Raw genomic sequence first — 18,792 nt, forward strand, 5'->3', positions numbered from 1 at the left:
TAACATTCCATTACGTCGTGTTTGCCGAGCCGTCTGCTGTGTCCGTTTAAACACATCTCATCTGTGTCAGTGACAATGAAGGAGTGAAATATATTTCTGAAAGCTCTTAATAAAGAGTTTACATTAAAATTTTTAATTAATTAATTTATTTGGCAAGGGACGAGAGCACACCCTACTGGTCAGCAAATGGGAAATACAGCATTTACTTGGAAGAAAATGTCATGTTAAATTTTGCAGATAAAATCAGATGAATGCTTAAAAGGAACCTGAAAACACTGTCTTGTAAACATCTATATATTAGATTAATGTCTTTATAAGACATTAAAAGATTTTTTAAAGGCTATAAGTTCTAGAAATGGGATAAAAGTAGAAATACAGTAACTACCATTAGCATCAGATTTTCGTTAAGGAAGCATTAGGTAAATTAAAAAGTGGCTCAATTAAAAAACTGTACAAATAGTCCTTCAAAAGTCATACTAAGCAAAAGCAGGGAAGCCCTGGTCCTAACACTTAAAACAGCAGATAGAGAAATTAAATCCAACTTCTTCAGTCTTTTCCCAGGCTGAGTACACTGCATTTTTTTTTTTTTTTTAAGGGGGAAAGCGGAGAAGACGGAGTAACATCCCTAACTACATACGGGGAAAATGGAAATTGTAAAGAAATCTTTTTCTGCACAACTTCTCAAACAGCTGCTAAATTGGAAAGCTCAATAGAAACTTTGATGTGAGGAGACACTCTCTGCGGATGAATCTCTGCTTTTATCAGCATGTGTGTTTTAAAATAATCCACCAAGTTTATCGGAAATACTGTATCAATATATATACATATATGACCTGATGTTTCCAAAACAGAAAGTGGCAAGTAAACAAATGACCTATATGAAATGCAATTCTTTCATTGTCGTGTTTTTTTTTATTGTGCACACCTAGAAATTAGTTTTTAAAAATGCGCAACTACATATACTGTGAACACAAAAGGAAAGGCTCTAGGACCTGGAGGGTAATTCAGAAAGTATCTCACTTTAAAATATGTCTTTATGGGCGCTGGGATGTATAGCTCAGTGGTACAGTGCATGGCTAGCATGTGCAAGGTCCTCGGTTCAATCCACATTACCTCCATCAAAATAAATAAACCTAATTACCCACCCACCCCCAAAAGAAAAGACAAAATAAAATAAAATATGTCTTGATGAACATAGCCGTAACACAGAAAACATCTATAATCAAGCTGAATAAACATCAAATTGTGTATCCTCTTCTTCTGGATTCACATAGTATCACAACACAAATCTGACAGAATCGTGAGCTTCTACGTGCCTTCTGGGGCTTCTGGGAGAGGAGAGAAAGGAACAGTGTCCTTAGGAGAGCAGAGGCTGTGATTCTAAGGTTTCTGAGCCAGAACCTCCCTCTGTTCTCACTCCAAGGACGGCCTCTTCTTCCTCTGAAAAAGGGCAAGGGCAGAGTGACACTCTGGGTCAGTGTGATGTGAGCCTAACATTTCAGATGTTATGTTGAGGGGTTTTTATGTTAAATAACCACCAGCTAATATAAATTCCTCGGGAACTGGCCTCAAAATGAAATGATTGGGAGAGAAGGAAAAAAACATTGTCTGACTGTACATTTCTTTCTTACCGGAGATAATTTAAAACATGTTAGATTCAGTTCGAAGAGAGTATTTTTTTTCCCTAAACCTCTAGACTAGAGTTCCAGTTACAAGTCAATAGACAATCACTTGATAAACACAATATGCTAATTTCAAGTTGCTTAGCATTTTCCTTGTAAACTCTTCCCCAATATTCTACAATATTATTGACATGTCAGTGTTATTACAAAATAGCACTAATAGACTCTTAGATAAAAGATCTGTGGGGTGTTGTCTTCTCGTGTACTTTATCCACAGCTGAGAAAGTTGCATTGTACCAGTATAACTGTCAGCAAAATTCAATACGCTATCAGCTGTAACTGGTTTTCCCCCAATAGAAATAAATCAGGATGTTTATTTTGCAAGTTTTAACTAGATCAGAAGAAAAAAAAATCAGATTAATCAAGAATTACTCATGTGATTTTTTTTTTTAAATTGAAGTACCATCAGTTACAATGTGCCAATTTCTGGTGTACAGCACAACGTCCCAGACATGCATGTACATACATATATTCGTTTCCATATTTTTTTCATTAAAGGTTATTACAAGATATTGAACATAGTTCCCTGTGCTACACAGCAGAAACTTTTAAAAAATCTATTTTTATATATAGTGGCTAACATTTGTAAATCTCAAAATCCCAAATTTATCCCTTCCCACCCCTTTTCCCTGGTAACCGTAAGATTTTTGATAATTTACCGAAACATTAGCACATCACACAGCTCCCAACCATATAGTGAGTATCCTGTTGATCTTCTTTCTCTAAAGAAGGGGTGTGTTTGATGGTTGCTCTGGTGATTATCACTGTTTAATGAATAGGGGAATGTAAAAGCACGCCAATAAGGCCAAAGCACAAATTACAGCTGTATTGTGGTGACTTGAAATAGTGAGACCAGGGTTCCTTTTGGATGCCACCTGAGCTCATCTAGGTCCCCATTCAGTAAATGCTGTACTGTGAGGTCTGAAAAGGTGTTCTCTGGCAAATTCTCAGGCTGATCTTTTTTTACACTGATAACAGTGTATGGGTAAGCCGTAAACATAAATGAAACCAAAATGGGAAAAGAATCTAGATGGATTCTCTGTGACTCAAAAAACAGAGTTAGTTTGGTACGAAAACTAGCCATGAGTTGTCACTAATTTTCATCATTCTAAAATAATACTAAATGAATGGCAAGAAGTAAGAAAAGATAACAGAAGGATGGAATAACTGAGTTGCTGGTAAGCAGCGCAGGCATGAAGATGACCCAGCAACCCCGTAGTCCAGAGGATAGAGTTTTTTCTGCTGGACATTTGTTTGTCTTGCAAATAAAAGAGGGCAAAAGGATCTTTCAGTTTTTCTGAGGTTTGGGTTTTTTGTTTTTTTGTTTGTGTGTGTGTGGGTTTTTTTTTGTTTTGTTTTGTTTTAATGTTTAAGGCCTTGAATTCAAAATTAGGCCTTTGAATTAAATTTAAAAGAAATGTAAGCAAATAAGAGGGGAGAAAAGGCAAATCACTTCATGCGGTGCAAAGTTAATAGTTAACCTGATAATGAAGTCGGAATCTCATTCCATATGTTAAACTACCCCAATTAGGTAGTGCTAAATGTCTAACTATCGGGGCATTACTGCTGAAATGCAAGAAGGGCCTCTGAGGAGACCAAAGAGGTCAGCTGGAGGTCTCTGGCCTCTACTCAATAGAGAGTACCATTCAGGGGATTTGTTCTAGTTAAAACTGGAGGGTTTCTGTCTATTTGCTTTTTTTCTTACTTTAGTTACTCTTGGTTTGTTATCATTTGTATTATTTATTTTACGGTTAAACTATAAGCCTAAGTTGCATCACCGGCGCCCTGAGAAACCTCCTCCCGCGGCGCCTGCTGGTGTTTTGTCCTTGGGCATCAGTGGCTGCCCTGATGCCAAGAGATGTTGAGGTCAGCGTGGGTCCATTAAGTAAACACGGGACTGGGGACTCGAGCGGACGCCAAGATGAGGGTGGGGGCTCCTTCTGGAAGCCCGTGGGCGGCCCTATCGGGTCCAACTGCCACCAGTGCCTGACCTCCATCTGCAAACACGTGGTCAGAGGAGAGGTGGCTGGGCACTCTCGTGAAAGGCCCTCACCAGCATGGCCTTGCCGCCACTCACCGTCCCACGCCGCCCTTCCCTCTCCCGCGCTGTCTCCTGATGTCCCACACTGTCCCGCATGTCCCTCCCTCTCCCGCGCTTTCCTTTGATGTCCCACACTGTCCCTCCCTCTCTCGCGCAGTTTCTTGATGTCCCTGACGTCCCCCGCCGTCCCTCCCACGCCCGCGGGCCTCGTGGTGAGCGCGGGGCCTGCAGGCGGCACACGCGGCCCCACGGAGGCCGCCCCCGGACACTCCGCTCGCCTTCTCCCGGTGCCCTCGACCCGCTCGTGCGGCGGCCGGCGGACAGAGGGAAACAAAACCCACCCCGGGGCTGGAAACGATGGAAACTTTGGTTCGTGCAGGAACCGCGGCCGAGGCCGAGCGGCCCGCACACTTTGGAGGAAAATTCAGGGTAAGGGGTTCCCAGAGCTCGGCAGCGGCCGCCCGGATCCGTTGGAGGTGGGGCGCGAAGACTGCGGCCGCCCAGAAACACGTCCGTCGGGAGACAAAGGCGGCTTCACCGCAGGGCCGCGCGTCGCGGGTGGACCCGCCGCGAGCGCCTCGGCCGCGACATCGCCCCTTTAAGCGGCTTGCGGCCGGGATTGGCTGCGCGGGGGAGGTGGGGCGGTGAGCGGCGACGTCACGGCCCCGCCCACTCGCTATATAGTGAGGCGGCGGCGGCAGAGGCGACGGCGGCCGAGTGCGAGCAGGGAGCGCGAGCGGCAGCGAACGGCCAGCGAGCGGGGAGGCGCCTGCGCGGTGGCCGGGCCCCTGAGCCCGCGGCGCTGAGCCAGCCGGGACGGACATGCGCGGGAGGGCGCCGTGGGGCAGCGGCAGCTCCGCGGGGGTAAGGGGCCTGCGGTCCGGGGGCGGGGAGGGTGGCGCCGCGCCCCTCGGGGCTCGGGGCGGCTCCCGACGCGGGGCGGGTCCCCAGGGCGCGGGGAGGGTCTCCCGACGCCGAGTCTCCCCGGGACGGAGGGACGGACGGAGGGAGGGGCCGGCCCGGGGCGCCCGGGACGCGGCTCCGGCAGCGAAGAGCCGGGGTCCTGCGCCCGCGGGCTGGCGGCGGCCTCGGGCTGTCTCCTCCCCACGGGGGCTGCGCTGCCCGGTCCACACCGCGCGCCCACCAGCCCGGTCCTGGAAGCTGCAGGCGGCCCGGGATCGGCACCGGCTCCGACCCGCGCAGTCCCTCTGCTTGGTCTCGGCGGCCACGGTCATCCCCAGTCAGTGTTCCTAATTCATCCGAGCAGCTCCGTGCCCTCCTCCTCCTCCTCCCAGGAACGTGATTCTTGCTCTGAATGTCTTAAATACGGCCTCAAAGGGAAAGGAACTGCAGAATTCAATGTCGGAGACGTGAACGCTTATTGGATAGTTCTCGTGTGTGTGTATTTATACCTACATCATAGCCTTGTACAAATTAGATGACTCCTTTACCATGATTGGTACTGCACTGGTGCTTGCGAAGTCTTTATTAGGATTTCGTCATTGCTTGAAAGAAACCAGCCTCTTACCTGATAAAAAACATGAATAGATTGTTAGTCATAAACTTAAGTGCAGTCAGAATAGAGACTGTAGCTTTAAAAGAGATGTGTTGGTGACTTTAGGTACACCTGCAACACAGGTAGGGCAGGACTGGTTTCTAGGCAACTGTCAGAGGTGAAGAAAGGTGAGGTTAAAATGCCTTTTTTTTTTTCCTCCTGGAGAACAAGTGTTCTGCAAAGTTTTAAGCTTTTATAAATCTGTTAAGAAAGCAGTGGGCATAGGTTTGTTGAGACAGAAACATGTAAGTTAACCATACCTAGTGTTGCCTTTTTTTAACCACATTTCTTTTTTTTCTAATCTTTGTTATTTTATAGTTGTAAGTGAAGTTTTAGTTAAACAAAGGCATTTTTTGGTGTCTGTTTCAATAAATGACCCGATTTTGCGAAGACCAAAATAAAAGAAGTCGGTTTCTTGTTAACGTGCTATGATTGGTTATCAGTATGTTATCAACCAAGCTCTTTTCCAGATATCAGCAAATTTGAAGAGAAGTACATACAGGTTTTAGTGCAGTTTGGACACTCTTTGTCATTGCCCTCACTTCACAGAGAGGTTCATTTTCAGCTGTGTGTTCCCATAGATACTTACGGATAGATGGGAGAGATCTGGGGCTAACAATTTATAACCCAACAGATATTAGATTGTAAACTCCTTACGGGCAGGAACTCTGCCTCATACAGCTTCTGTCTTACACAGTTGATAATTGATGATTGATAAATGCAGGAAAGCATGTTTTACATTGTAAAGCTGAGCAGGATTGGACCAGTCACTGATAAGGATCGGACAGCAAATCTGGTTTTGTTTTGTTTTTTCAATGGCTCTTAGGAAATGTCTGAATTATTCATATTTTTGATAGGTAAAAATCAGTGTTTTGATGCATTGGGTTTACTGCTTTCAGTTCACAATAGATACAAGTCGCTCTCTTTCTGTGAGATTTAATTATACTTTGGCCTTGAGTTTTTGTGTGAAAATGACTCTTCACTGCTGCTTCTCAGAAGTTGAACCAGATACTACTTCCTTTCTGCTAATACTAATGGTAGCTTTTAAAAGCAAGTCACCTAAATTACAGGCACAGTCGAACATGCTTGAAACTGACCTGAATGTCTGCATACCATCGGGTTGCTTTAGGAAGATGAGCAGAGGAGGGAAAAGGTGGTGCCGAGGGTAATTCCAGGAATTTGAATGTTGCAGGCTCCCTCTGCCAGAGAAACAACTCTGCTCTTAATCTAAATACATTTGAATTGGTGCCTCACCATCAGGATTCCTTTAGCATCCTTCAGTGCTGGTGTTTGGCCATGCTTTATGAAAGCTAATGTATAACTCACTAGATGAATGAAATCCATTTGTGGCCTTCTGGTATTATTTACACAGTATGAACACACGCTTTGTAAAGACGCTTTGGTGAGTTTCAGGGTTCTGTATGTGAGTTACTAGCTGAATACAGAAATTCATTTTAAGGTAAGGGAAAGTTAGTGTGGGATTCAGATTTCAGAAAAGAAAAAAGATCCTGCAATTTGGAGTCATTGTTGGTACTCCAGTCTAACTCCTTATGCCATAAAATCGGGCAGTATTACTCAAAGGCCGTTGAATATATTTTTAAAATACGGGAGTGTGGCTGCATGAATGAGCCCTTTTCAACGCCAAAGTGCCACAATTCAATAAAACATTACCGTTTAATAGAGGAAACATTCAGGAGGTAAGCTTTAGAAGACATTGTCCAAAAGCTCTTGTTAGACCCCCAGAATATGAAACCTGACTAGTTACAGATTGATTTTTTAAAAAATACTCTAACCCCTCTGCAAGGAACACGCTTCTCCTGACCCCTCTTAGCGCTGCCTTTCTTTCATCCTTTAGACTTGAATTTTAAAAGTCACCTGAGAGCCTTCCCTAACCGCCTGTGTAAATAGGTTCTCGTGTCCTCTCGCTGTTCTCCGCCCGTTTCCTTGGAAGTGGCCACCGTCCACGGTTGCCTGCTTGCTTGTTACCTCTCTCCTCGCTGGACTGAGACTTCCTCAGGCAGCATCCCGTCCCTTTCCCTTTCCCCCGGCGCCGTGTCTGGTGCACAATCAGCATTTAATAACCATTTGTGAACATAGTTAAGCCTTCCCCCCTAAGAACCCCTAAGAATGCATGAGCCAAACACCCCAGGCTGAGTTCATTTTTCATCTCTGCCATTGATTAGCGCTTGGGTCCTGTCCTCTGGGTCACTTTCCCCATTTGTGAACAAGAATGTTAGGAGGAGGACTGGGGCTGTTGCCTAAAATGAAGCTACTCTAGAAAGGAGAGGCAGTGAGAGTGTGGCGGGGAAGATGCCGGCTTACAGCGCAGGAGAGCTGCGCTGGCCTCTTGCTGACAAACCTCACTTCATTTCCTCCTCTGCAAAGTGGGGATTATAATCCCTGCCTCTTCTTACAGGGATGTTTTGGGGATCAAGGGACATAACATGTTAGAAAGTGCTTTGTAATTTGTGGAGTGTGTTCCAAATACAAGATATTCTATTATTAAATCCTGGATTTTACAATAGAGCCTGGTTATAACTCCACCATCAGGATCCACGCTGCAAATGTATTCAGAGGAGGCCCGTTGGGTATATGTAGTGACGCCATTCTATAGGTGAACACAGACCTGTGTTATATTGAATACTACGTTGTAATGGGTTCTAGGACGGTGGGGCATCAGTGTGTCACTAAAGGTTGAGGGTTTCCAAGTAGTCTTAGAACATAGAGCTGATACCTTAACCCACCCTTTTTAGAGGATACATAGTGCAAATCTGCAGGTAATGACTCTTACAGGGGAATTTGAGGACTTTCATAGGCTAAGAGTGACCCAAGAAAAAGTATTACCAGGCAGCAAATCCCCAGAAAAGTCTGTCTGAGCCACCCTTAAAGCTTGAGCCTTGCAGTGGTCAAATCCTACCCCAGTTTAAGAGCCTAGAGGCGTGGAGAGCAGCATGGTGTGTGGGGAGAGCCTGGCGTCGCCTCGGCCCCACCACTGGCCAGGCGTGACCTGGAGCAGGTTACTTAACTCTGCGCCTCCAGCTCCTCCTCTGTAAATGAGGGTAATAGGAGTCCCCCACCTCGCAGGGTTGTTGAGAGGATTAAATAAGTTAATACACGTAGAGCACTTAGAACAATGCCTGCCACGTAAGTGTCCGATGAAGCAGCTATTACTCTTGCCGGGTTTGTGTTCCTGGTAACAATCCAGAGTTACCCATCGGGTGACTTAAACGCTCATTAAATGAATTTGAAGTTTTAAAGACTCGCTTCCCATCATCAGACTGTTGTGTCCATTGTCATTAAGGTTGGAATAGAAATCACGTCTCTTTTACAACTAGAAATCTATTGTGTGCATGTGTAAAACGACTAATATTTTCCATCCTGTGTGTGTGTGTGTGTGTGTGTGTGTGTTTGTGATGCCCATGGGAGTTACTCCGTAGGAAAAGGACCAGGGAGGTTCTGCCGTCACTGAAGACCTCCAGGAGACCAGGGGATCCAGAGGCCGGTGATGACCGGGTAGTCAGAGGAGTAGGTTTTTTGTTAGCTTGCCGTTTCTTAAAGTACTTAGCTAAAAAATATTCCAAATTTTTCAAGTCATCATGTCGCTTAGCTTTGAGCGTGACGGCGTGAAGTTAAAATATTTTCCTTGCTGCCTCAGTTTTTACCACCTACAAATGGGCCATCAGGTGCCAGGCGCGGGCAAGGGGAGGAAGGCCCGGAGCCCCGTCCCCGCTGCGCTGGACCACACGCTCCTCCTGACTGAGACCTTGAGCTTAGCTGCATGTTATTAACTTAATATAACACATTTTTAAGTCACCTATGCTTTTTTTTTTTTTAAATTGAAGTGTAGTTGATTTACAGTGTTGTGTTAGTTTCTGGTGTACGGCACAGTGATTCAGTTAATACTTGTACATGTATCTACTTTCTCATCACAGGCTATTACAGGCCATTGAATCTAGTCCCCTGCGCTGTGCGGTAGGACCTCACTGTTCTTCTGCTGCGTACGTGGCAGTTTGTATCTGCTGATGCTCTGATGCTCCCGGTGGGGCAGGACACGGACGGGGCGGGGGGCCTCCCCTCCCTCGCCACCACCCCATTCCTTTCCCGCATCATAGCTGTTAAAATGGAATCGGAGAAAAACTCCGAATGAGGGCCTGTGCCTTTTGAAGACTCTTTAGTTTTCAGGGAATAAACTTGGGTCACATGGCACTGTAATTAATAACTGTCATAAACACTGACACTGTGAGGTGCGTGTCAAATCGGTAAGTTCTCTCATATTGTTAATAAAAGTTAAAGTTCCACGAAACAGCTGAACTGAATCCTCAAGGCGAGTAGCTCGGCTCCGAGTGCTGTGGACACGAGTCACAGTCAAAGTGGCGAGGCCTTGGCTTCTTTTTTTGTTCTCCCAAAGGTGATTATTTTAGACATTTTGAAAATGAAGATAAGTTGATGTGGGGAGGGTCTAAAGTCATGGTGTTCACCATGTTCTCGAGTCAGTTTCTTTTCACAAATTTGGGCTCTAAATATAGTTACCTCCTGTCTCCCTGGACATTGGAAATAGTTATGTAGGTAATTGTTAAATGCAGCTGAAAAGACTATTTATCACCCTGAATAAACAGAAATCAGGTTCTTAAACCAGATTGAAAGAAGGAAATTACATCACACTTAAATAAGGAAGCACTGGGCAGAACTGGATGAGTTGTATGACAAAAATGTGCCCCTCCTCCTTGAGTGGATTGGTCCTCGGCTTATTCATGAGGTCTGGCGGCAAGGTGAGCATATCTAGGTTGCTGTCTTAAGGGAGCCTAGTCTTTTCAAGAACAGTTTCAAAGAGGCCGTCCTCAAGCAAAAAGCATGTGATTTCACCTTAATACTAAGAATGTGCAGTGTGCTTTCTTATGTAACTTTTTTTTCTTAAGGAACATGGCCTTAAATTTAGCAGCGAAAACACACAGTAGGTGCCTTATAACCCGGAAGAGAAGAGAAGGTGAAATTCCTTGTTTCTAGAAAGCACCATTGCTCTAAGTAAACATTGAGTAGCAGAAGCCAGTTTAGAAAGTTGCCTTGTTACCCGTTTAAGCTTCTGATTTTTGCCCAGTCTCAGACTGCCCAGTTTGAATTTGGGGAGTGAATTTAATGAAAGTTCCCTGCCTGCTCCAAATCCTAGACTTACTCTATTATCCCGGGGCAGTGTCCGCACACAGGAAGGTTTTCCCTCCACTGATTTATACTCTACGTGAATCTTCCGTGTAATTACTTTTTTTTTTAATGAGATGAATATTTTCTCAAAATTCGCATAAGTATGTATCAGAAAAGAATGAAGCCAGGATCTGCGGAGGGCTGGGGCTGGGGGCCAGGGTTGGGGGCCAGGGAGCCACCCTGGGAAATCAGGATGATGGACAGGGAACGGGGTGCAGCACAAAATAATCCGAGACCATCGAGACACTGCCCTGGCCTCTCAGAAGGGCGCGGGTCTGTGGAGACAGTGGCATAAGGGAGGGTCCCGAAGGCCTCACTGATCTCTGACAGCAAAGAGGAGCAAGGGCAGGAAGAAGGTGGAGCCAGACCGGGCAGCTTTCCCTTAGAAGCCCTCCAGGACCCTGGAGCGGTGGACGATCTTAATTCGAGCTGTAGTTTGGGAATTCTGATCCGGCCAGTCGGGTGGAAGGGGGATTTTCAGACCCCAGGCAGATGGGTACCAGTGAACAGGAGGAAGGTCCATTAGAGAAATGACGCAGAAATAGGCACCGGAACTTGGGAGCTGAACGCAGATCTCCCGTAACTCAGGTGAAGAATGGTGCCTTGAGGAGTAGCATGGTCCTCTCAGAACACAAACTGGTCCGGCAGGGGGAGGGGGTGAAGTAAGTGACAGGAGGAGTTTGGTTTGCAGAGTTGGAGATGCCAGAGGGCCATCCAAGTGGAAAGATAATCACCAGACAATAGGAAATGCAAAGTGGAGGCTCGAGCCAGGGCTGGAGTCAAGATTCGGGAGCCGTCAGAGCCAGGCTCAGAAGTCCCCGCGGGGCCGGGTGGGAGGCAAAGAAAGGCTGGACGGCCTGGGGAAACACAGGGTTTTAGGGTTTGTTGTTTTTTAATTCCCCTTGAATTAAACAAAACCAAGTGATGTTAATGGGAAGCAGTAGTTCCCATCTGGAATGAGTACTTAACCACATTTTTGACAGACTCGGAGGCTGAAGAGTAGGTCATGTATTTGAAGAGTTACTGTGTCCAAAGTTCCTTAGATCCCAGTCTAGACCATGCTGCCCGGATGAACGCTAGCTGTCATCTTTTTGCAGTTCCTCCCAGAATGCCGTCTCCTCCTTGGAGCTACTGATTTTCCCACATAGATACCTCTTTGCAGTCGGTTCCCTAATGAATTGTGAGGCAGAGCTAGCTTTAGCCACAGGAAACCAAATTCGAAACACTGCAGCGTTAGTTACATTTCACTTGAAGACTGTGTTTCTTTTGAACATGAACTTGACCAAATGGATTGATTCCCACCCCTGACTCCAGGGAGTGCGCGCGCGTGTGTGTGTGTGTGTGTGTGTGTAGTATAAATATATATGTAATAGTTGCAGAGTTTGGGGAGAGGTGTAGAAGGATTTCAGGTGGTTCCAAAACCCTCAGTTTATAGTCTGAGGGACACCCTCTCGAAGTTTGCTCCCAGGCCCCCTGCAGGCTTGCCCTTTTGCGTCTGCAGTTGGACATTACTTTCCGAAAGGAGAGAGCGCACAGCGACCCAGCCCCGGGAGCTCCGCGCAAGCCAGTAGGAAGTGCGGCCGGTTTCATAACACGGCCCATTCACAATTCCCCATTGAAAGTGGAGGCAGGTCACCTGCTCTGAATGCACAAAGACACTATTGTGGCCACAAGGGAGCTGCCTTGGTGAACACAATTCTTTTTATACTACAGGATTTTTTTCCTCCAGAAAGCTAACAAGTCGGTGATGGAAACAATGACTAAAAAAAATAACTTTTTCTAGAACGCACAAATAATGTTAAGGGGCCATTGAAATGGAAGTTTAGGATTCCGAGGCAATCTCAGCCCAGGCGATAGTTACACAATCATCCTGTTGAAAGCTGAGATTTAGATGGCATTAGGAGGCTGACACACAGTAATTACTGGTCGTTCTCGTCAGCTTGCAGACAGGTGGGGGTTGGGCCTCCAGAATCCCCCGCAGCGTTTCCCTGTAATCGGGACGGGTGATCTTCAAACGTGTGCTTTCAAACCACTTAAATGCCATATTCTCCTTCCTATCTGGCCTTCCATTTTTGCATCACCACACTCCCTGCAGCCCTCCTGCCGGTGCTTGTAGATTGCTTTGAAAAAGCACCACAAACTGCAGGGCAGGGACAGGGAGGGAGGGTCTAGCAATTTTTTCGAAAACTTGGTATTTTACATTTTTCTTACAGCTTCCACCTGATTCTGGTGAAGTAAAAATACATTGGTTTTGCTTCTCATCTAAAAACCCAACAGTGAGGAAGACGTCCCAGTAATTTAGATCTGAATTGATGGATTCTTCCCCCCTTTTCTTAATCCCATGTCTTTAGAGACTGACTAAAGAAGGATAATGCTTGACCATTTGAAATAATATTTTAAAGCTGTTTAAATCTCTGCCTACTATATTGAAATAGCTGACTTGCGGAAAGTAAAAAGCTGAGAGAATAGGTCATTGGGCCCCTTCCTCCTTACTTTGTCACTGAAACATTACTCTCTCTCCATTCCTTCTTATGTGAAAAAAATGAATATTGCAAGTAGTTTTTTAGAGCCTTAGCTACAGAAGCCCTGTGCCTTCAGTGCTGTTCACGCCCAGGCAACACTGACGATGATAATAATCAGGCGGTATTGTCCAGAGCTTCATCCCCAAACGCCCGCTTACTGAGCACCTGCCAGTGCTCCAGGTATTGGCAATGAATGACTGGGACATGACCCCTTTCCTGGGCTCACAGTATTGTTCTGGCAACAAAACGATGCCCTGTATGCCCCTCCCCGTGTCCCAGCACACGTCCCACTCATCTGTGTCATCCTCTGTCCTCAGCCCAGGGCCCCCAGCTCTCAGTCTGTGCAAAAATATTTGTCAAGAGAACACGAAAGCGTCATAAAGCATATAGACACATCGCCAGAGGGGTCAGTGTGACTCGGAGAAGTTGACAGACGATGTCCTGAATTTACTCTAAGCAGACATGACTATCTGAGATGGCAAAGACGGATGCGAATGAACACCTCTGTAATGAATATGGAAAGTTCACCAGAGGCAGTGGCGATGGGGGACTCCAGAACACCTGATGAGGGCATGGAGGGGCCCAAAACTGAGGAACCACTGGCTTAAAAAAAGTTGTACTTACCTCACCCCTGTAACCTGTGCCTCGCAGCTAGGCGGGACAGAAAAGACGAGGCACTTCACGAGGGGGAATGCGGGGAATGCACTCTTAAGTTTGCCTTTAAAAGGGGGGAGGACGCTGTCCAGGCCTCCGCTGAAGCAGTCATCCTGCAGAACTTGATTTTTACGGGAGGATGGAAATTAGTGTCTTTGTATATAACTCTTTCTTCATTCTTAAACAAGTGATAATTGGAGACCTTGTCTTCCCGTGGCCCACCCTGAAATACAGAATCCAAAGAAATGCTAGGCTCCCGGGTAATCTGGGGCCGTCCACAGACTCTTGCTTAATCAAAGCGTTGGGTTCAGTGACTCTTAGTGCTGCAGTATTGAATATGGTAATTTCCGAAATTACCTTTTTATCCTGGGGGAGAAGGAGCCCCACGCCCTGCACAGCCACACTGGAAGGTCGCTTTCCCGGGAGAGGCTGGAGGAATACTTGTTTGCTTTGGCAAGTGAGCCTGGTTGGCTGTACAGCTGGTCAGCTCTGCAGCAGGTCTGCCGTAGCTGGCGACGGATTATTTCTCATTTGCTGAACACGTTTCAAATCTTGGATCAGTATTTACCCCCTCCCCAATTCGTTATTTTTAATGTCTGCTTTTAAATACCCTCGTGAAAAGGAAGAATCAGTGAATGTAAAAGTGTCAGAATTGAGTGAGAGTCCACAGTTGAATGTTTCTATTCAGCAGCCCCCAGAATTACTCCTCTTCGCTAGTCCGGCGTGTTTCTGAATCATTTCCTTTACTCGCTCTTCCTTGTCACACCCTCTAGGGAATGAAAGCAACTGGCTGACTACACATCCCTGGGCTTCACCAGTTTGAAGACATCCCCGAGTAAGGCACCATGTCCACGGCAGGAGTGGCTGCTCAGGAGGTCAGAGTCCCGTTAAAAACCGGATTTCTGCACCATGGCCAAGCCATGGGGAGTCTGAAGGCCTGCTGGGGCAGCCGCAGCGAGTTTGAAAAGTAAGCTGAAAACAGGACGCCCCTGGGATCCATGGACGGCGGTGCTGGAAGGAGGGAGAGGAGGTGGCTCCTGCCTGTTTCTGACCAAGATGTCTCTCTTTTTCTTTCAGTAGCTTTTTAAATATTGACCCAATAACCATGGCCTACAGTCTGAACTCTGCCACCCCAGGCCACCTGACGTCCATCGGTAGGTGTTCCAAAAACCCCGGCGGAGCTGGCGCTCAGAGCAGAAGCTGGCAGCCGAGGGTGCTGGTTTGTGCTCCAGTGTCACTTTCTGCCTGAGGAAGTGACTGCGCTGGCTCCGGGAGGAGTCTGACCCCTAGTGGCAGCAGACTCCGCAGATGACCACGTCTTTAGACTTGTCTGCCCGCTCCTGAGTCACCCATTCTTCATGCCACTCATCTGTGGACGCGTGATTTTCTAAAATTAAGAATGAAGTTCTCATTTCTGTTCTGATCTCTACTTTTAGAAGCCTTGGACAGGGCCTCTCATCTTTCTCACTAGCACTGAATGCTTGTTTGAAAGTGGGAAAGTAAATGAGTCCCTTATTGCCGGGGGCCGCGTGTCGGCCTGCAGGCGAGGCCACCGGCTGGCAGCCCGCGTGGGGCAGGGTGAGCCCGGGCCTTCTCTGTCCTGCCCTGAGCGCGGCGCGGCCGCCGCGTAAATTACACGCTGCACACCTTCTGCCGGTTCTGCGCACGTCACCCGACCTGTCTGAGGCGTGGGGGTGTGCGCGTGCACATGTCCAAGGCAGAGAGAGGAGATAATTTGTTCTTTGAACCAGATCATGTGCGTTCCCAACCTCTGGGCTCTAATTACCCCCGCGGTTGTTGCCTGGGTGTTCCCCGCGCTCCAGTCTCTGAGAGCCACCGGGGCCTCCGGCGGCCGGGGTCTGGCCCCACGGTGGGTAGAGGGGCACGGTCGATCTTTGCTAACCTGTCGTGTTCCTCGTAGGGTCCGCGTCCAGATCCGCCCCGATGCACAGCAGCCACTTTGCAGAAAGTGGCCCCTCGCGGAAGCCCAGCCTGCCCCCTCTCATCATCCCCCCGAGTGAGGGCTGGGGGCGCCAGGAGGAGGAGCCGGTGGTCTGTGGTTTTAAGAAGCTCTCAGTGAACGGGGTGTGCGCGGCGACGCCTCCGCTCACCCCCATCAAGAACTCCCCGGCCCTCTTCCCCTGCGCCGGCCCCTGCGAGCGGGGCTCCAGGCCCCTGCCGCCGCTGCCCATCTCCGAGGACCTCTCCCTGGACGAGACCGACTGCGAGGTGGAGTTCCTGACCAGCTCGGACACGGACTTTCTGCTGGAGGACTGTGCGCCGGGTGACTTCAGGTCCGACGGCCCGGGCCGGCGCAGCTTCCGTGGGTGCGGGCAGATCAACTACGCCTACTTCGACACCCCGGCCGTTTCCGCGGCCGACCTCACCCAGGCGCCCGACCACGCCGCGGGGGCGCCGGGGGCAGACCCCGCTCCGCCCCAGGCCCACCGGAGACTGAGAAGGTCGCACTCGGGGCCGGCGGGCTCCTTTAACAAGCCAGCCATCAGGGTTTCCAGCTACGTCCACAGAGCCTCCCCGACCTCCGACGAAGACAAGCCTGAGGTGCCCCCGCGGGTCCCCCTCCCTCCCCGGCCGGTGAAGCCCGACTACAGGAGGTGGTCGGCCGAAGTGACGTCCAGCACCTACAGCGACGAGGACAGGCCTCCCAAAGTCCCGCCGAGAGAGCCTCTGTCCCGGAGTAACTCCCGCACCCCGAGCCCCAAAAGCCTCCCGTCTTACCTCAATGGGGTCATGCCCCCCACGCAGAGCTTTGCCCCAGACCCCAAGTACGTCAGCAGCAAGGCCCTGCAGAGACAGCACAGCGAGGGAGCGGCCAGCAAGGTTCCCTGCATCCTGCCCATCATCGAAAATGGAAAGAAGGTGAGTTCGACGCATTATTACCTGCTGCCCGAGCGGCCGCCCTACCTGGACAGATACGAGAAGTTTTTTCAGGAAGCAGAAGAAACACACGCCATCCAGCCGCTGCCCGCCGACTGCGGGGTCGTGTCAGGCACGGAAAAGCCAGACTCGAAACCAAAGACGGACATGGGGGGCCACGGGAAGCGCAAACATTTATCCTACGTGGTTTCTCCTTAGACTCTGGGGTCCGGGCTCGGCAGAGCTGCCGTAGGAGCAGACAGTCCCCCAGCAGGTGTCCAGCAGGATCGAGGCCCACAGGAGGGAGGAAAGAGCTGAACTCTCCGCCTGAAAGACGAGGGCTGGGAGCGTCGTGAGGCGCTGTCGCGTGAGGACCACGCTCGGTCGTGTGAGCATCAAGTCTGTGACTTAAAGATGTGATTCAGGGAGAGCAGGAGGGGGACTTCTGTGCACGCACGTTATATACCTATGTATTCACTTGTGGTGTAATCATAGACACTAGTTGCAAGTTAACCCCTTAGTTACTATCTTAGAGTAATATATATTCAGAATGAGAAAAGCTCAAGCTGGAGGATGGCTCCCAAAAGACTGAAAATAGAGCAAAGGGAAGCAAATACAGTATTGTTTAGATCAGAAACATTAAAAAAAATTTTTTTTTGTTTAGTGTGAAGATTTCTGAGTCTGAGGCCTGTTATATTTTTGTTTCATTTATTTTTTACAGACAGTTCTTCACGGAGGGCAGGCCGTCCATCCTGCCTGTGATTTAACCTGCCTTGTTTAAAAATCGTCCCAAGACCCAGAGGCTTTAGGTCCTGCTCTCTGTTTTGTTGAGGGGAGGGATGGCAGCATGTTTGGTACCATAGTCCCACCTGTCTATGTCTCACATCTTGAAAAATGGGACAAGATAGAATTAGTAAATCATTGTTCCTTACAGTCCCTGTTTTACTCCCCCCATGGAAACCGTGGGGCGCATGGATGCCCAGGGGAGAGCAGACTCTTCACCAGGGTTGAGGATGTCAGCTGAGGTGATGAGGAAGGTCAGCCACGTGACTGGGGAGTATCCATGTGGGGGTGTGTGTTGTGTTTTTGGCTCTGGGTTTTTTCTCCCCCCTTTTTTAGACTGTCTGAATAAACAAATACAACACAAGCTGGCCTTGTGTTGCTGGTTCCTTTTCAGTATTTCCTGGGGATTGTTTGGTTTTTAAGTAAAACACTTCTGATCAAGAGCCCAGTAGGTCACATCAGCACCTGCTTGCAAGGCCCACGGCCGCTGCTTCCCTCGGATTCGGCGAGACACAGCACGTGCGCTGGGATTCTCACACCTCAGCTGTGTTTATCTCGTGCGCAGAAGCACAGAGCAGAGGCGCGTGCTCGCTCCCGGAGTCGCGCGCCGCTACAGTGTTCACAGGTAAACGACCTGTTTACGGTTGAAACTGCTGAGCGATACTGTTTGAGCTATTTAAAGCTTTTATTTTAGTATGAACTAAATGAAGGTTAAAACATGCTTTAGAAAAATGCACTGATTTCTGCATTCTCTGTACAGTATTGGACAAAGGATTTTATTCATTTTTGTTGCATTATTTTGAATATTGTCTTTCCATTTTAATAAAGTTATAATACTTATTTATGACACCATTAACAACGTTTCTTGCCTAAACTCTTATAAAATTTGATGTCTTGAGTAATAATGACACTGGCCAGTTTTAAGCACCAGGGAAGGTTCTGTGCAGTTTAATATACACTTGAAATGTACCATCATTCCCTAAGATGACAGATAACTTGAGCAGTTTGTATTGAAATACACAAACACACAGTGAAAACGAACTGTTTGTATTTGCCTTTAACAACTAAGAAGGTGAACTTGGACTGGTGCTGGTCTGTTACTCTCAAAATAGGGTCCACCTGGGGAGGGGCGTCCCACCCCAGCGGCTGTCACAGGAAGGCTCTGGTGAGGGCCTGATGTGACTCATTTTGAGTTTTAGGACTGGGTCCCAGTTGCTCTCGGCCCTTGGGGAGGCTCTGCTTCTTGCTTGATGTGAGGCCCCCAAAGGAAGCCCAGCCTCCCTGGCTGCTCATGGAGACAGCGAGTCACACCCCCAGGAGGCGGGAGTGAGCTGGGATGCTGTTTGCCAGGGCATTTGTCCCGTGTCACCAGGCCCTTTGCTTTATTCTCTTCCGTTTCCTCTGTCCTGTCACTGAAATCCAGCTGCCCTGCCTCCTGCTCTCAACACGCCCCCGGTTCTCTGCGATCTGAACCGCACACCT

At 48.2% G+C, this 18,792-nt stretch overlaps 1 protein-coding gene across 3 annotated transcripts; it reads left to right on the forward strand.

Moving 5' to 3' along the window:
• Positions 1-4,439: 4,439 nt before the first annotated feature.
• Positions 4,440-18,157, forward strand: ERRFI1 (ERBB receptor feedback inhibitor 1). 3 transcript variants are annotated; one of them, XM_031463987.2, is made up of 4 exons: positions 4,440-4,587; positions 14,424-14,617; positions 14,728-14,804; positions 15,572-18,157. In XM_031463987.2, exons 2-4 carry the CDS (start codon positions 14,496-14,498, stop codon positions 16,744-16,746), a joined length of 1,374 nt encoding a protein of 457 aa, XP_031319847.1. In that variant the 5' UTR covers positions 4,440-4,587; positions 14,424-14,495; the 3' UTR covers positions 16,747-18,157. The 3 variants fall into 3 exon arrangements, with proteins under 3 accessions (XP_031319847.1, XP_031319848.1, XP_064350164.1); XM_031463988.2 differs by having other exon boundaries at positions 14,731-14,804; XM_064494094.1 differs by lacking the exon at positions 4,440-4,587 and having other exon boundaries at positions 8,883-14,617.
• The last annotated feature ends 635 nt before the right edge of the window (positions 18,158-18,792 follow it).

The sequence above is a fragment of the Camelus dromedarius genome, chromosome 14 (genome assembly GCF_036321535.1).
Source record: "Camelus dromedarius isolate mCamDro1 chromosome 14, mCamDro1.pat, whole genome shotgun sequence".
Classification (NCBI taxonomy): domain Eukaryota; kingdom Metazoa; phylum Chordata; class Mammalia; order Artiodactyla; family Camelidae; genus Camelus; species Camelus dromedarius.

Coding starts and splice junctions, on each gene's coding strand:
- ERRFI1 (XM_031463987.2), top strand. CDS start 14,496: ATGTCCACGGCAGGAGTGGCTGCTCAGGAGGTCAGAGTCCCGTTAAAA. Junction 14,618..14,727: donor AGCCGCAGCGAGTTTGAAAA/GTAAGCTGAAAA, acceptor TTTTTCTTTCAG/TAGCTTTTTAAATATTGACC. Junction 14,805..15,571: donor AGGCCACCTGACGTCCATCG/GTAGGTGTTCCA, acceptor TGTTCCTCGTAG/GGTCCGCGTCCAGATCCGCC.